The sequence below is a fragment of the Cnephaeus nilssonii genome, assembly GCF_951640355.1.
Source record: "Cnephaeus nilssonii genome assembly, chromosome: 11".
Lineage (NCBI taxonomy): Eukaryota > Metazoa > Chordata > Mammalia > Chiroptera > Vespertilionidae > Cnephaeus > Cnephaeus nilssonii.
In genome coordinates, this window is record NC_137082.1 from 4,587,234 (window position 1) to 4,605,171 (window position 17,938).

Sequence of the window (17,938 nt, forward strand, 5' to 3'; positions counted from 1 at the left end):
CATCACAGCCGCCTTTGCCTTTCCTGGCACCTGTGGACACCAGCGGGGCGTGCCCATGGGGTCTGGAAAGGGTGAGGCTGAGTCAGGGGTTTGGAGTTGGTTGGGGATGACTTGGAAAGAACCCCAAATGGCTTTCCCAATCTTTAGGTGCTTCATGACAAGGGTCCGGGAGCCCGCCAGCTCGACGGCATTCACGGGAAGCATGGCCAGTGTCCGACCGCAGACGCCCTCTGCCCGGGAGCTTCAGATCTCTATCACCAGCCGGTCTTCATCGTCGCTGCTGGTGTCGCTGAACTCCACTCGCGTCTGCTTCCTCATTCCTCCCAAACTCCTCTTCTTGATGGTTTTCGAAGAGGCTTCCTGGACACCCACAGGCTGCCCTGGCGTCGAGGGAACCACACCATCCTTCAGAGCCATTAATCCAGATTCCCGAATTTCCTCAGTGCCCTTTCCTACAGGAGGCCGGGGGCCCAGCATGTCCCCGCTCTCTGAAGCACACCCCGGAGAGTAAGTTCCTTTCTCCTGCCCCTCAGGGGGAAGGCGTGTCTTGGGTCTCCCTTCCTCTTGGCGTGAACTGGTTGGTCCTGGCCCTGAAGTTGGTGTGTCAGGATGAGTTTTCCCAGGTGACCTCGATGGAACCGAACCTGAAAGTCTTCGCGCAGGTGAAGGCTTCCCTGGCAAGAGTGACGGAGACGTGCCCTGGGCGATAGCTTTGCTGTCCGGGGAGCTCTGTGTCCGAGTCTCCCCTGCAGCTCGGCCATGGCCTGGTGGCTCTGCACTGGGAACTCCCGGGGTGGTGTGACCTCCTCCTGTGCCCAGAGAAGTACCAATGGCAGCCACAGAGGTAGCAGCATCCTGGCGGGGAGAGCTTCCTTTGGACTCAAAGGATAAAGGCTCTTGAGCATCCAAGAAAGCGTGTAGTTTGGGACCTGCCGAGATTTGCTCCTGGGAAGGCAGCAGCTGAGTCTCAGGCAACCCCAGGCCGAGATCTTTGCCACGGGAGGGAAGGCTGTGGTCACCCACGTGCATGCGGGAGTCGGGTGGCAGGGCCAGTGCGGACCCCACCGCGGCGTTCTGAGGACAACGGTCACCGCACTCACCGGCAGAGGGAATAACATCCTGTAACGAAGTGCAAAGGGAAGCAGATGGGGGAAAGGTTAATTGGTACAAGAAACTTGTGGTCAGAAACATGGTCCTCAATAAAACAAGGGCTTGAGTCCTTAATGATTCTTTACTGAGCGTGAACTTCAATATCATGTTTTCAATCGGTTTCCATTAATAACTAATTGGGGCATTAAGTTGAGTCAAGTTCCCTGTTGACACAAAATCGCCTGGAGACTGTCCTGTGTTTTTGTCTGGCTTTGTGAAAACGCACACCCCTCAATTACCCCACCAGTCCCGAGCCCACGGAGCACCAAGGACAGGAGAGCCATAACCACAGACAACGCACAGACAGAGACGGCCGAAGTCGGAATTCCCACCTGCACGGTCCGGGTGTCTCTGTCCCTCACAGCCCTTGGACTGGTGCTGGGAGAGCTGCCTCCTGAGGTTGGTCTCCAGTCCTTCTCCTCTCTGTTCCCACAACCAAGAGGCGATGCTGAGGTGGCACAAGATGACTCCCCTTGCAGGCTTAGCCCTAAACGTGGGAGGCACATGTACATACACCTGAAATTATTAAGTCAGCAAGTAGCCATTTCCTAGTTTACCTGTGCCTTCAAGACCAGCTCTGAGCTCATCTCACACCAGGAAAGCGATGTCCCTTGAACCAATCCCCGCCGTCTAGTAAAGTGTCTCTGGTTCTGCTAAGATGAGTGGGAAGGGGGCAAAACCAATTCCCAAAGACAGGACAATCCCTAAACCTTCCATGTGGCTTTTGCATCAGAGTCCTCTTCCATCTGTGAATCTCAGATTGAGTTCCCTGGCTCTAGAGCCAGAGGTGGAGAGTAGAAAAGTCCCCCTGTCACGCATGAGTCCTCGGAGCACTGGGCAGCTGGGGTGAGGCTGGTCTTGTGTTGCTGTTGTTTTGTGGTGGTGACTGTTTGATTTGGGGGGTAGGAGGGGAGACAAAAGTATGACCTTCAACATCCACAAAACAGCCTCCCCTGGAATGCAGGTCTGGATCTCAGGGAAGGCAGATCCCATCTTGAGTTAAGATGAGAAAAACATTCTAGAATTGCTGTGTCACAGAGAAAGCATTAGGCCCCATTTAAAAGTTGCTTTTATGTTGATGAAAGCTACAAATGCACAGACTTTTAAAAAGTCAAACCTTTCTGCTTATTAAGAAAAACAACAGCACCTGTCCGCCCACTCCTCTTCGCCTGCTGGATCCTGTTAGTGTGTCCTGTCCTCCGCACCACGCTCAGAGCGCCATTGCTTGGTTTTTTTTTGTTGTTTTTATTTTATTTCCCGTTTGGAGGATAGTGTGTGACTTCTATGAGGGATTAGGATGAGCACACCTTCTCCACAACCCTCATCGCCCCACAGCTATGCACAGTCCCCACCCCTCTCTCTTCTCAGCAGTGACATCACCGCTGTGGCCATCTGGCTAGAATGTGGGCAGTCTCACTGCTGTGCTGGGGAATGCGCTGTCCGCCGAGCCTCGGGTGTGCTGGGAGGAACTGCCTTTATTACCAACACGGTGTTCCCTGCAGTCAGTTTTTTCTTTTGCTGAGTTTTCTATGGACTTTTTACTAAAATCACCCTCCAACCTCCTTCCCAATGGTCTAAGGCAGGGGTCCTCAAACTTTTTAAACAGGGGGCCAGTTCACTGTCCCTCAGACCGTTGGAGGGCCTGACTATAGTTTAAAAAAAACCATGAACAAATTCCTATGCACACTGCACATATCTTATTTTGAAGTAAAAAAACAAAACGGCAAAAACACCCGCATATGGCCCGCGGGCCGTAGTTTGAGGACGCCTGGCCTAAGGTTTCATTTTCTTAGAAGGATCTCTCATGAGACTTTTCTCCTTTTTTTAAGCTTTTTAAAAAAAATTGTATTGAATGTATTGGGTTGACACTGGTTAATAAGATTATATGTTCCAAGTGTTTAATTCCCTAATACACCATCTGTGTATTGTGTGTTCAGCACCCAGAGTCACGTGTTCTTCTATCACCATTTGTCCCCTTTACCCTCCTCCCTTTCCCTCGGGTCATCACCGTGCAGGCAGGAAGGGCCACGGGTGGCGTTCTCCAGGTTGATACGGACAAACACCACTCATGAAACCTTCTGACCTGCGCCCTGGACTGCAGCTCCAGGCCCCACGCGAGGCTGTGCCCGGACCTCCCTCCACCCCCATCCTTGGACCCCAGGCCCCGGCAGTTCTTTTGGTTTACTTTCTTGCTTCCCTAACCCAAAACTCCGGGTAGCTTCATGAGAAAGGGTGAGTGAGAGGAAATGTTGAGACCTTCCCCGGCTGCTTGTCTGAGGAGAACATTCGAACTGGGGTGCATTCTCCTTCAAGCGGGCGCCGGGCTGGCTCCGTCCCGGACTGAGAAGTTTTGCAGCCGCAGGGCGCGGTTCGGGACCCTGTGGGTGAGGCTTTTGTTGTTCTCTCTCTGAGGAGTCCTGGCTTATAGATTTTTCTTATCTTTTCTCTTCTATTTTCTATTCTTTCTTTTCTTTCATTTTACTTTTGGAGAATTCTTTTGATTTTCTATCCCAATTCATACTGTCTGTTTCTGCTATCATGTTTTTCATTCCTAAGAGCCCACTATTACTATTAATCATTGTTATTCCTTCTTTGTAGCATTCTGCTATTATCTCATGGCTCCAACATCTTCTCTCACTGGCTCTGGTAATATGAATAGTGGTTTGTTGGTATTGGTGAAGTCTGTCTCTCCTTACATACGCTCCCTTTCTTCCAGACTCCTTTGTTTCTGTTTGCTTTATCTTTTTTTTTTTTTTCATAGTAAAGACTTTGCTGAGATATTCAGCAATCTTAACCATCCGTCCATGTTCACCAAGTAGGCACATGCAAGATGGTTGGGCGCTCCTTACAAGTGCAGCCCGTCACCGGGGGCCTCCCTGCGCGGTACTGACCGCCCGGTACTGACCGCCCGGTGTAAGTGGCAAAGCCTGGCATCATTCTCTTTGGGTCTCCACAGGGCCTGGTCGGCACACACGGGACTCAGCCTCCTGCCGGGAAGCGCATCCAGGCTGCCCGCACTGGAGCCGAAACTGGGACTGAGAGTCGGGGGACCGGCAGGCAGTGTCAACCCTTTGGTTGAACCCTCTGTTTTCAATGTGGTCCCCTCACTCCCCGCTCAACTGACTATGCCCGGTGCCCCCCGCATGTTGGACCCACTTCAGGACTGAGCCCCCATCATTCTGCCGGGGAGAGAGTGAGGGGTGACCCTGCTGTGGGAAGGAGGGGTGGTGGAGATTTGGAGGGTGGGGGGGGGGGGCTCCTGGGCTGCGGATTTCGGAGTGTTGAGGTGTGCCTGGCTCCCCCGGGACTCGCTGTCCCTGCTGAGTCCGTGGCCCCGGCCCTGCTCAGGGCCTGCGCCCCCTGTCGCTTTGTCCTCAGAGGCGGTGCCTCACAGACACATCTCCTTCCTGACCCCTGGTGGTGAGAGGAAAGTGGAGCCAATGAAGGGTTCTGTCCTCCGTCTGTACCAACAGGACAGACCGACTTCCTCCATCTCCGGGGCTTGTCGCCAGGTCCCTGGTGCGCTAATCCCGAGCAAAGCAGTTTGAAGGTCCGTGAAAAGGGCAACGGTTTGGGGACAGATGCCATGGCCTCTTCCTGAACACAGCCTCCACTTGGGCTCCTGTGCATGGGGCTGTCCGATGGCACAGACCAGGCCTTTGGCATGCCACCCATTTTCTCAACACCCCCCCCCCCCAGTCCCTCCCATGCCTGCTGTCCCCGCCTTCCTGAGGAGTCGGAGAGCCAGCCCAGGGGCCCTGGCCTTGGAGCCTCTGACCCAACGGGGAGAAACCAAGGGAGCAAACTGGAGGATGGGATCGCTTCCGGTTGACAGGGTCGTGAAGAACATAAACACCGGAGCCTCACGAAGAGCAGGAGGCTGGCTGGGGCTGCTGAGCGTGAACAGGGAGGCAGGGGTATGGCTATGGCGGGAGGAAGGGAGTGCCTCCCGTACCTAAAGCTGCAGAAGGGTGGTGCCTGTCATGGAAATGAGGGTGAGGGGGACCCCCAGAGGCCACTCCAGACCTGGAGGAGCAGACCAGGCAGGGCCTGACGGGCAGCCAGGTGGAAGGAGGGTGCTGAGCGGGGCGGGGGCCCAGGGAAGGGGGAAGCCCAGGGGCCCAGATCTTGTGGGTGCGGGCAGGTGCTGGGAAGGGGCCGGGTCTGTCACGGTGAAGAAGCCAGCGTGGCAGCAGGATGCCACCGCTTTTAAGATGCAGGCGGCTCCTGTCTGGAGACTACATTTCTGGGAGAGGAGAGCAGAGCGGGAAAACCATTTTCAAGGTTACCGGTGGGGTGGGGTCAGATGGGAAGGCTTGGCTCGGGCAGAAGTCAAATAGATGAAAGTGGATGATGGAAGACAGTTTCATTGCCACCCATGAAAAATCACCAAAAGATAAAAACGATGATAAATGTTTCACTAGCCCCATAGTTTACCAAGCGCCTCCTCTCCTTCTAAGTGGATTAAGCTGTGTCTCCACATTGACAAAACAACCAGACAATTCATTCAATTCAATGAAGTAAAACCAATTAGTAAGAGGAAATAATCAGATTGGTCAAATGTCTCCTCGGCAGCTTGTGTGGGTTTTTCAGCCGAACGGAAAGGCCATGTGCGCATTTGACCAATAACTTCTGACTCACCTGAGAGCGAGGGGGGCAAATCCATTGATTTAATTTGCTTCTGACCTACAGTCTACAGAGAAAAGTGAGTTATCTTTAATAATTGTGGGGAGAAATGCCCAAATAATGTCACCGAAGTGTGTTAAACGAATTTGGATTCTTGGAGCAGGATGCTAACTTGCTTTGAAAGGAAATGGCTCTTTCCAGGGAGTAAAGGGCCCTGGTTAAGGCATGTGGGTTTCCACATCACTTAGCAGCCTCTCCTCCATCTTGAGAAATTTCGGATTCTTTCATCACCGTGCAGTCTTCAGAAACTCCAACACGCTCACACAATTATGCGAATCTTATTAGAAAGCCATCTCTCATCACAGCTCCTCGGCCCTCCTGCCCTCCCCCTGATTAAAGCTGCGTTTTTAATAATTTTCCTCAGAAATAATTGCCCAACCATGTTTGGAGAGGCAGAGACCGCTTAAAGCATCATAACACTTAAATTTAGCCTCTTGAAAAGGCTTAGAAGAAACTGTACAACAATGAAAAAGAAAAGAGAGTAAAGAAACAACAGGGCAAAGCTTCCAACATGGCTTAGACATCTCTCACGACCAACCTGCTCCCGGCTGTCTAATCTTAGGCCTGAGGAAAATGCTAATAGACACATTACTCTAACATCATTATCTGAAAACTAGAGGCCCAGTGCATGAAATTTGTGCACTGGAGGGGCGGGGTCCCTCAGCCTGGCCTACACCCTCTCACAGTCCAGGACCCCTCGCTCCTTACCGCCCACCTTCTCGCTGCTCCTTAGTGCTACCACAGAAGCAGGAGAGGCTCCCGCCATCACCACTGCGCTCACCAGCCATGAGCCCGGCTTCTGACTGAGCAGCGCTCCCCTGTTGGAGCACACTGACCACTGGGGGGCAGCTCCTGCGTTGAGTGTCTACCCCCTGGTGGTCAGTGTGCTTCATAGCGACCAATCGTTTTGGTCATTCTGCCATAACGAACACTTAGGTTTTTATTAGATAGATGGAGATAATTGGATACAGTTCTTTTGGTTGCCCCAGTACACCAAGAGCTCCATTGACTGGGAGTCCAAAGACTGCATTATAAGGAAGGGATAAAAATGAGCCTACCATGTCGGCCTTCAAAGCAAACTCTAAGCATAAACAAGAATGCGACATAATCGCCTATTAACTGATCTCAGATGAAATGGTTTCGCAGTGTCCCTGACATTGGATGCACCGGCTGCTGGCAAATATAAATTGCAATTATTTAAGGAGAGCTGAGCAGAACTCTCAAAGTCATCATTGTGTGGGCAGTGACTTCCTCATTTATTCAAAAGTTTGTTAGGCCCATTTTTTTTTTGAATCCATATTTTTGGAGCCCATATTATTGTCCCTAAATATATCTTGAGCCCATGTTTATTGAGTATTGAGCACAGCCAATATTCTGTGCTAAGAATGATGCTGAGGGCAGGCGATGTGTCCAGGGGCAAACAGGACAGTCACCCGCATGGAAATTTCAGTCAAATGGGAGAGAAATTCAGTCCTCACATAATTACACAAAAATTTCACCAAGCATACACTGGCCGTGTGTCTCAGTTAGTGGAGTGTCGTCCTGTGCATTGAAAGGTTGATTCCCAGTGGGGGGCATGCAGGATGCAGCCAATCAATTGTTCTGCTCTCACATCGATCTCTCTCTCTCTCTCTCTTTCTCTCTCTCTCTCTCTAAATTAATAAAAATCTATTTTAAAAAAACTTTTCACCAAGCAAATGCAGTAAATGCTATGAAAAAGCAAAGGGTGCTATGAGATGGGGACATGAGGCCCTGGCCCCACCTATATGATGGACATGAGTAAAATCACACATTCTGACATTGTCCCTGCTTGGGCTGGTTTTCTCTCTAATAAGTTTATATAATTAATTCATGTAATTATTCAAGCAATATATATTTTTAAGTTTCTGTTGCTTCCAGACATTGCACTAAAGTGTTTTGGAAGTAAATTCATTTGTTTCTTCAACCCTATTACAATTTTTGTTTACAAAGTTTCTATGGGGGGAAATATTTGGCTGAAAAGGGTGGAGGAGAGAGTCTTCGCTCCTCTCTGGCAGGGGCTGGGGTCCTCCATTCCAATCAGAGAATGATCCTAAGTCAGCGGGCGGCCTCGACAGAGGGGGCTGGGAGAGGACCAGAAAAACCGCTCACCAGGCGCAGCTCAGGTCCTCGGCACTGCCCTACTGCAATCTTTTGAAAGGTTTCCTCCACGGAATCACGAATGCACGGATCTTTGCTTTCAGAAACTGCTTTTCTTAGTGGTTTTCATCTCTTTTCTATTTCTTTGATGAAAGGCACCGGACGAGAACCCTTCCCACACAGGAGTACTCCACTAACCACACAGAGGGTGAATTGGAGCTTCAAACCTTGCTTTAAGTTAAAGCTGTGATTGTGTTCAGACAACACAAGCTTACTTTAGTATACGGAGCAGAAGCAGGACGATGGGTCTTGGGAGGCAAAAAGAAGAGGACAAAAGAAACACGGTCGGAGACGTACAAGGCCGAGGCTGCCCAGCCGTCTGCCTCAGGCTCCGTGATCTGACGTTTCTGTTGCTAAATGAAAAGCGTGTCTGTGGGTCTCTTCCTGGGGATGTAATTGATATACCCCAACAGTGTCTCATCTTTCCTCAAGATTTACACCTGAAAATGAAGGAGAAATTATTCTGTTTCGGCAATTTCAGCGCACTATGACTCAACTAATAGCTTTAGGGAAAGAATTAATACTTCTCCATTAATTCTAATGAGAGCAGATGCAGGGGAGCCATTAGCGCCTGTCAGAGGAGAGAGAAGGCCGAGGGGGAGAAGCCAGAGAGACCCCTCCGCACCCCTGACCCAGGAGTCTGGAGAGAACAGGGGGGCAGAGCTGAGCTCCCCAAAGCCCCGGATGAAACACAAAGAAAACTCCTGGAGGAAATGCTGGAAAAGGCAGCGCCCACCTTGACTCTGGCCCCCTGGGGAGGTGAGAGACAGCACCTTCCTGTGCGAACAGGGGAGCCTCCCCGAAGCCCGGGAGCGTCTCTACTTCCTGTTCCCGAGATGAAAGGGTTTGATCACTGTCTCCTCTCAGAGGTTTCCCCCAAACTCAGTGGCTAGACCATCCATCCATTTATACTCGGGGCCTGTCACATACAAGGTATATGAAGGAGAAAGGAGCTGTAGGTTACCACAGATGGGATGACCTATGTGTGTAAAAACATAAAATAAAAAGGCGTCTGTGCACATCTGCATGTCCATGTGGAAAGCTGTGAGAGACATTAGCCTGCCCCTGGCCGCGGCCGGGAGGCTGGGTTGCCGCGCGGCTTGGACAGGCCGGCGTTGCACCAAGCCTGGTGCTGCTGTGATGGTTTGGAAGAGAAACAAGAGCTGGACAACGACATGGGCTCCCCATCGCCAGGCAGAGCTCCAGGCGCCGGGCAGCTGCGCATCCCGGCCGCCCGGCGAGCACGCGCTCCTGGGAGGGGAGTCGTTTCTGTAACAAAAGTTTAGTTTCTCAGGAAGAGAAAAGTTGACTCACAAAAGCAAGAGGAAAATGTATTTTTCCATCTTTAACCAAAGCTAAAGTATTTCTGTACCATCCTAATTTTTTTCTTGAGATTTTGCCTCTTCCGAGTAATCATGTCCCATCTCTTTTCTCAGAAACCACTTTTCTCCGTGGTTCGAGTCCCTCTGCCATTTCCCTAATGAAGGCAATCAGTCTGAGAACACTCCACTTACCGTTTTCCCCAAAAAACATCCTTAGTGGGAGAGCATGCTTAAAACCTTTCGGTAAGCTGAAACTCTAATCATGCTCTGACAATAAGAGCATGCCCTAAAAAAAGAGGACAAATTGTGGGGAAGCAGGAACACTAGAGAAAAAAAAAACAAAAAAACAACAAAAAAATGGCTCATGTGACTTGAATTATTTAGTGCCAAAATTGAATCAAGAGAACTTACTTTATGGATCATTACTTTCAAACTTTCTTAACTCTAAATGAAAATTATAGAGAGAAGAAGTTCAGGCTTTGGAATATAATTGATGTGTTTAAGCAATTGCCTCATCATTTCTTAAGATTTACATTGTAGAGAAGGAGGTGTTATCCTGTTTCGGCAATTCTGTAAGCAATATCACTTAACTAATGGCTTTAGGAGGAGAAGCTCCCCATTAATTCTGACAGGGGAATTACGAGCAGAGCCATTACCGCGAGGCAGAGGCGTGGAGGGCGTTGGTGGCGAGGGGACCCTGGAGTTCAGGCTGCCGTTTCGGTTTCTCATCGCAGGTGATTTGTGACAGAGGAGAGGGCGGGAGAAATACCAAGGGACCCTCCCCAGCCACCTGTCCCAGCTCACTTGTGACAGGCTAACAGTTTGAAGGCTCCAAAGAAGGGAAGAAACTGCCATCTACTTCGTTTCAGAGAACTACATCCACGCCCTCACGTGGTATTTACCGCGTCAACACGATCGGGTGAACCTTTCATCTCAGAGAGTACCTGTCAGAAGTTCTGTTCACCTTGCCGTTTCTTCCCTGACGGCGTGTGCTCCCATCGTGTGGTCCCCAGGGGGCTTCCCTGAGCTATGTTGGGGGAGGGGGCTCCAGGTAACTCATTTCAGTCACTTAGAAGTTCAGTTATGTACAGAACCTAAAAGGAGAGCTGCTGGAGAGAAAGGAAGTAAATGAGACCAGGAGAGAGAAGAGAGGGGCCGCCCTCGCCCTGGAATTAAACGTGGGCTTATTGATGAGGAGCAGCTCAGTGCTGCCTCGCTGATGGTGTGTACACGGAGCTGAAGAGACAGAAATTAGGACATAATTGCACGGTGATTAGCATTGTGGTAAATGCCACCAAGGAGGTGAGCGGTGACTCACACCTCAGGTAATCTGGCTCGAGAGTCGGATGTGACCTGCCTGAGTAATCCCTAAATGTCACCTCACAGAGCCAGCGGAGGAGGGTGACTCAGAAGCCCCGCCTGGCTCTTCGGAGAAAAGGTAGCTGAAGGAGCCGTCAGAGGGACAGCAAATGGCGCTGACAGAGTCTAACTACAGAACAGAGCCTTGCTCCCTCCTGGCGCAATTTCTGGAAGTTTGTCTCTTCTGAGTAATCATGGTTTATGTCAAAAATGACTTTCTTCCTGGTACCTCATGTCTTTTCTGCTTCTTTGATGAAAGGCAATCAATCTGAGATTTCACTCCCAGAGAGTTCTTTGTCCCTGAAAAACATTTCGTGGAAAGCCATGTTTAAAAATCAATCTTCACTTAAAAGTTTTCGCCCAGACCATGCACCTAAAGTTTAGAGAGCAGAGCAGGCAGGGGGTAACGGGGAAAGAGACACAGTTATTGAAAATACCATTTAAAATCCATAATGCCAGGATGGAAACCAAGTCTCTGCTCTTTGAATGATCCTTTTTCATGTTCCTCGTTATTAAATGGGTCTGCAAAAGGCAGTCCACTTCTCAAACATAATGGAGGCATTGGAGAGGGCTCATTTTCCCTCCAGATTTGCATCCTAAAAAGAAGGAATTGATCCATTTCGATGATACTAGCTGGAAAGAAAGATCTTCCCTCCTCTCCTTCATTAATCCTGAGAAGGGAAATAAACTCATTTCAGACAAAGACAGAGGAAGACAGCAAAGGTGGAGGTGGCCTCATCGATTCTGACTCCCCGTCACCCCAGGACCTGAGTCCTGGTCTTTCCTCAGACCCCAGTGGCAGGCGGCCCAACCTGATTGGACGCCCAGGAAAGAGGCTGAGGGAACACTGTTCTGACTTCATAGCATGTCTAGTCTGCCAGGTGGTGCTTAGGCTCGGGTTTTCTTACTCCTTTTTTTTTTTTTTTTTTTTTTTTTAGGGAAGGCAAGTGTTTGGCAAGCTGAATCCCTCTCCCACTCAGATATTTCTTCTAAACAACACTGAAGACCAGTGCTAAATATTCTGTGAACAGGCACAACACCCAATAGCGTTTCTTAAAAACTATTCAGGAGCCAGGGGACTGAGACAAAAAGGGGAAGAATAACAGCAGCCTCAGCTTCGCTACAGAAACTTTTTAGACCCAAACTTACTCAAGGAATGTATGCTCTCAGGCTTGTTTTACAAACGTGGTTTTTCTTAATGATGAAAGAAACTGGTCAGGCAGGCCACGCTGAGATGGAAATACTTTCAACTTGGTTCATCTCAGCTGAAGGTTTCCATCTCAAAAGAACAAGAGAGTACTTTGTGCCTACACCCCAACGCAACGAGACAGGCGTGCTTTTGAGCAAAAGCCTCCCTCTGGTTTCTCGGGGTCCTGACAGGACTTAAGGGGGCCGGCCGTGACCACGGGAGGGCAAGGCCGAGCTCCGGGGAAGGTGGCAGGAAGGCTTGCCCTCGGGCTGCCTGTACCCTGCCGCTGAGAGCAGAACGCAGGGGAAAGAGGAACGGCAGGAAGAGATGGACCGGTTCTTGAGGACTCTGTGCAGACACGCCTTTGTCCTCCCCCAGCTTTAGAAGTCCCACCTTTTGTGAGGTGACTTCAATGCCGGGGCTTTCTGACCTCCAGAAACCATCTTCTAGCCTCAGAGCAGCATGCTTAACTTCTAAATGTAATCAGATTGGTTATTGCCCCAGAAGTCATTTTTAATCTTCCCACACTAATTAAGAAATCTTATTTCTAAAAACAAACCAAAAAAAAAAAAAAAAAACAGTCATGGAGATATTAGGGTCCTTCAGAAAGCCCATGCTTTGTGGCACTTTACAAATCTCCCCATCGCCCCTGAAGGTTTCTAGTTCACCCCCACACATGGAGCCTGCTTTGCAATTCTAAAGCTATAGGGAATAGGAAACCTATGGCCTAGCAGAAAAGGGGAAGGTGTCCCTCAGGTTTTATCTGGAAAAGGCTATAATCAATGTCAGGCACTCAGAAAATGGCCCCTGGGGGTGGGGCGGAGGTGGAGTGGGAGATGAGTCTGGAGGTAGCCATACAATCCCGAATGGCCATCCCACTTGGCCATTTTCTTAAATGAAAGACAGCAAAGTCGTTACAATTACCTCTTGGAAATATTTCCCTGTCTGTCCTCAGTGCCAGCAGAAAGAAATGACAACTCCATCCAGTATGGAAAACTGAGGTCCAATAAAAAGAGATTACAGAGAAAGAAAAAAAACCTTAAACAATGTATTTGGGAATTCTTTTGACTTCTGTTTAAAAATATGTTATTACTAAATTCAAGTCAGAAAAAAAAGTACACAGCTCAAATGATCATGGAGTAAACTAGCATAATGGTTTTAAAATAAAGTCGTCTATACTGTTTCTGAGGATGCTGGCAGAAAAATAACGAGAAGGTTGCGAGAGCATCCATCGGCGAGTGAGGCCTGCACACAGGGAAGTGGGTTCTGGGAGGTTTCCCCTCGCGGAGCTTCCAGAACATCGAAGGAAAGTCAGTGTGCAAAGCAGGAGGGAAGCGTGGCCTGACCTGAGCCCCAGAGGACGCCATGGCGGACACACCGCTGCGGCCCGCCAGGGAGACAGACAACTCTGATTACAGTGTCGCCAGGCTTTCTCTCTCTGCAGGGGTTTCAGCTTCTGTCTATGAAAAAGTAACCTTCAGAACTTGTTTTTTGAGAGTGATGAGTCTATTTTCCGTCCAACTTTTCTCTCAGACAGAAAAGGCAGGCTCTCCCTTTTTCTTGCCAAATACCCCTGCCCTGTATCACCCTGAGCGACCACCGAGCTTCTTCACCATTATTACCATCCGGGGAGGGCGGCCGTCCAGCTGGGACGGAGAGGGCGAGGGCAGGGACCAGCACAGGGCAGCAGTGAGCTCTGAGCCAGGCCCCAGCCAGGAGGCGGCCTGGCCGCGAGAGGCTCACCTCCCGCCCGGCTGGCTGCAGAGAGTGTTTTCTGAGCCAGAATGGGGGGCGCTGTGCTCTCGCCTCCCCGATTCAAAGAGGAGTAAGCCCTCTCCTCCCAGGGCTCAGCTCTGACCCGAGAGTGAAGGTGACCTCACTGGTGAGGGGATGCGTGATGGAGGACCTCTGCACCCCAGATCTCCTCTGGTCGGAGATGCAGGGGTTCAGCTAAGTGGCCTCTGGTCCTGAGAAGCAAGCACCTCAGTTGAGCCAAGCAGCCCAAAGGGGAGAGACTAGAAGAGACACAAAGTGGAGAGAGAGACCCATGGACTGCTGCAAGGGGGTCAGGGGGTGCAGGCACTCGAGTGCCTGGCACCGCCTCCCACCCGCTTAGGAGGTGACTGTAAGGTTAGTGTCTAATAAAAACGTGTAGAGGGGCGTGCAGCCCAGTGTGTATATGTAGAAATCGGTAACACTATTGTATGAATGCGTTAGGTAAATATTAACATTTGCGCAGAACAGGTATCTTTAAAAGATTAAATACAAATACTAGTATACATTATTTTTTAAAAAGAGTTTAAATAACAAACATCCCAGAATCAACCAAGCCAAGGAAGGGTGCAGGCCGCTGCGCAGGGGCGAGTGAGGATGGCGGCGGGATCAGGATTCGGAAGTGAGGTCCGTTTTGAAAGCCTGTTCAGAGCGGTGACACCAGCGAGGGGGTCTGAGGCCTGGGGTAGGGCTCCAGGTGAAACGTGGGGGCCCTGTTAAATGGGACTGTGAGTCATTGTTCCCATCGGTGTGTCCTATGCAGTATTTGGGGCATAGTCATGCTGAAAAAAATATACTCACTGCTGATCTGAAAGCCAAGTTTAGCCGGGTATTCTGCTCTTTCATTTGCTAACTCAGGCCACCTGCCTGGGAGTGTAGACATTGGGGAGCAGGCTGGGGCTGGCTGGCCGTGCTCAGAAAAGTCTGGCTGAAGCCTTGGGCTGGCAGCCACCTCTTCCCCACCCTCCAGGCTCTGTCCCCGGGGACGGCTGTGGGGTCTGGGTTGATTGAGATGAGCAGTTATTATCAACAAAGATGTCTGTGGGAAGAGGGCACCTCAAAAACACCCTGAATGTGGAAGTGGTCCCAACAGCCCTTAATGGAGAAATGACTTGGGGGGTCTCCCCAAAACCCCAGGAGCCCAGCCCACGCTAAAGCAAAGCAGGGAGAAGCAGCACCCCAAAGCCTTCCCACCATTAAAATAATTTAACACCACCGTAAAAACACAGCCTTCAGAAAGGCGATTTTGAAAGCATATTAATGTTTCTGATCTCCCCGTATCTCCCTCCCTGCCATGTAGACGAGGACCCAAGGCTGTGGACCCACTTTCCTCCCCAAATGGCCCTCACCCATCCCCACTGGGTCCAGGTGGTTATTCTGAGGCCCTTTCTGGGTGAGAAACCTTAGCTGGCCTCGGAGAGATGGCAGAGAGGAGGGTTGCGGGAGCGGGGCCTGGCCGGTAAGGATGCTGAAAGGGGGTTACTGAGACACGCAGCCCAGAGGCTGCTGCACTCCAGCACTTGCAGGTCCGGGATGTTTTCTAGATGAGAGTTGCGTGATGCTCATGCTCCTCTCAAGAATCTTACAGCGGCAGGGAGGGAGGGGAAAAGAATAAACTTCCTTCTTTTTTTTGAGCTGAGGTGGGGAAAGAGACACAGATTTTGGCTTTTATCAGTAAACCTGTCAATGGCATGAACCGCAGAAGAGGACAAGAGCACACTAGAGACACCTCTTCCCCCGATGGCACGGGACTCACGAGACTATGACCCCCTGAGGTGATGGCTATCAGCAGGAGGACGCGGCGGGATCCTCTCCCCTCGCACCTGGAGGGCACAGTGCGAGTCTGGTCCATGCGGACAGGTGGCCGGGCTGGGGACAGATGGACATCTGTACGTGCTCACTCTGCAGTCATAACCTGGCTGCATACAGGCCGAGAAAGGCACACTACTGCATGGAAACGTCTTGTTTGGGGGATCTCAGACAGGCACGGGCGGCTGACGCCACAGGAGGCTGTGAGCCAGGAGGCCACAGGACAGAGCCAGAGTGTGAGGGCCCAGGCAGGCTGAGGACCCGTGGCCGATATCCTTCCTGTCCGTTCCAGACAGTTTTAGCCTCACTGTGCAGAATTTGCTTCCCCAGTAGTGTTTTGATGCAGTAAACACGATGGTGAGCTCGGTGTCATGGAGCAGGTCCGGGTTATCTTTGGTCCAGAAACGCTCATTACACCAGGCATCCCGGGGGACAGACGAGGGTGGCGGGCGGCGCAGGGCGGAGGGCAGAGGCCGCAGGGACGGAGACCCGGGAGGGAGGGGACCAGAGGCGGCGCTGGAGACTTCTGGCAGGGGGAAGCAGAACTGTGGGAAAAAGTCTCAGGGTGGGAGGGGGGTGGCGTCACTTTACAGCGGAGAACGTGACACACACGACCTCACCCCGTGGCCAACGTCAACATCCAAAGCCCTGAGTCGCGTTGACACTATGGACCTTTGACGTGAGGAGAGGACACCTCCCCTCAGAGGCCTTGCTCCCTAACCCATCACCCCAGTCTAACCAGGAGAGAAACATCGGACAAACACCAGCAGAAGAACGGAGCAGGACGCCTTTAAATGGTTAAGGCATCAAAAACAAGGGAAATCCGAGAGACGGCCACAGCCAAGAAGAGTAAGGAGAGACGACGACCAACTGTCACGTGGTGTCGTGGGCAGGGTCCTGGACCGGAGCGGGACACTAGGAAGAGCGAGGGAACCCTGGATCCACCGCGGGGTTGTGAGCAACTCCATGTCCATAGCGGGTGTGTGGCCGACGGTAACAAATGAGCCACACTAATGTGCGATGTTGACAGCAGCACCAGGAGCGACGCCTATGGAACGCTCTGCACTACTTCATGACTTTTCTGTAAATCTAAAACTGTTTTAGAATAAAAAGTTTGTTTAAACCAGGGGTGTGGAACCGTTATTCTGCCAAGGGCCATTTGGATATTTATAACATCACTAGAGGCCCGGTGCACCACATTCGTGCACTCGGGAGGGGGGGTCTCACAGTCCGGGGGCCCTCAGGGGATGTCCAACTGATGGCAGGAGCGGGCCTAAGCCACAGTGGGACATCCTTAGCGCTGCCACAGAGGCGGGCCGCTGTGCTCTCCAGCCGTCAGCCTGGCTTGTGGATGAGCGGTGCTCCCCCTGTGGGAGCACACTGACCACCAGGGGCAGCTCCTGTGTTGAGCATCTGCCCCCTGGTGGTCAGTGCACGTCATAGCGACTGGCCGTTCAGTTAATTTGCATATTAGCCTTTTATTATATAGGATTCATGGGCCATACAAAGTTATCAACTTAAAAATTAGCCTGCTGTATTTGGTCAAAATTTTCATTAACTCACCCCTAATGCCTTGGCAGGGCCAGACCGAATGGTTCCACGGCCCTATCCCGCCCAGGCGGATGCTCCCCAACCCCTGGTAAACAAAGAGAAGCCATGTGCGAGGTGCTCTTTGAAAGGCTGTGCAAACTTCTGCCTCCTGGGCAGCACTCTGTGGGAAAGGAGGTGGTCTTTCACTTCCGTTTCTGCCAGTGTCTCTAACACTACACGAAATCTGAAAACCTTCTGAAGCCCCCACTCTCTCCCTGGTGCCCTTATTGTGCAGCTCTTCTAAGGCATGACTGTGAGCCTGTCTTCCCTGCTGTGGTGAGTTCTGTGCCTCAGAGTTGTAAAGAAAATCATCCAGTCTCACCTCCATGCAGAGGCCATGTGACCTGTGGAGGTCTGCCCTCCCCGGGCTTCAGTGTCCTCATCTGTGCAATGGGAGGAATCTGTTAGTGCTGCTTTTATCATCAGCATGACATGCTCTTGTCTTTGTCACATATATGTGAGTTGTGCCCGTCTTCCCTCAGCTAGAACAGCAGCTCCATAAGGGAGGAGACCTGCTCAGTCTTGAGCATCATAATTTTTCCGGCACCTAAAGCACTCTAGGTAGCACATAATAGGTGCTCAAGAAAGACCTGCTGTATGAACTTTCTGACTGAAACTAGTCTGACTCCAAAACTCATACCATCTGCTGCTTGCCCACTTCATTCCTCAAAATCGTAACTAGGACCCTCCACGGAGATGATCCACCGACATGGTTGCAGGTCTTGGCTTGTCAAAGGTTAACTAAGTGTCTGGCAGGTCCGGGCCCCAGGGTGGAGCGGGCCCCAGGGAGGGCTCTGGACGGGCTGTGCAGAAAATCTCCTTTTCTGATTAATTCACAGCAGTGACTCCCTCCCACCCCCACGAGGGAGATCAATAATGATTT

At 51.0% G+C, this 17,938-nt stretch overlaps 1 protein-coding gene across 1 annotated transcript in view; it reads right to left on the reverse strand.

Moving 5' to 3' along the window:
* Positions 1–243: 243 nt before the first annotated feature.
* The window catches only part of ZNF831 (zinc finger protein 831), a gene marked incomplete at both ends in the record, with an annotated part of 55,181 nt that continues 37,486 nt past the window's right edge, over positions 244–17,938 (reverse strand). The window contains 2 exons of the mRNA XM_079785136.1: positions 244–1,119; positions 1,482–1,636. Of these exons, the coding sequence (XP_079641262.1) occupies positions 244–1,119; positions 1,482–1,636 (1,031 nt within the window). The remainder of the gene's footprint in view (positions 1,120–1,481; positions 1,637–17,938) is intronic.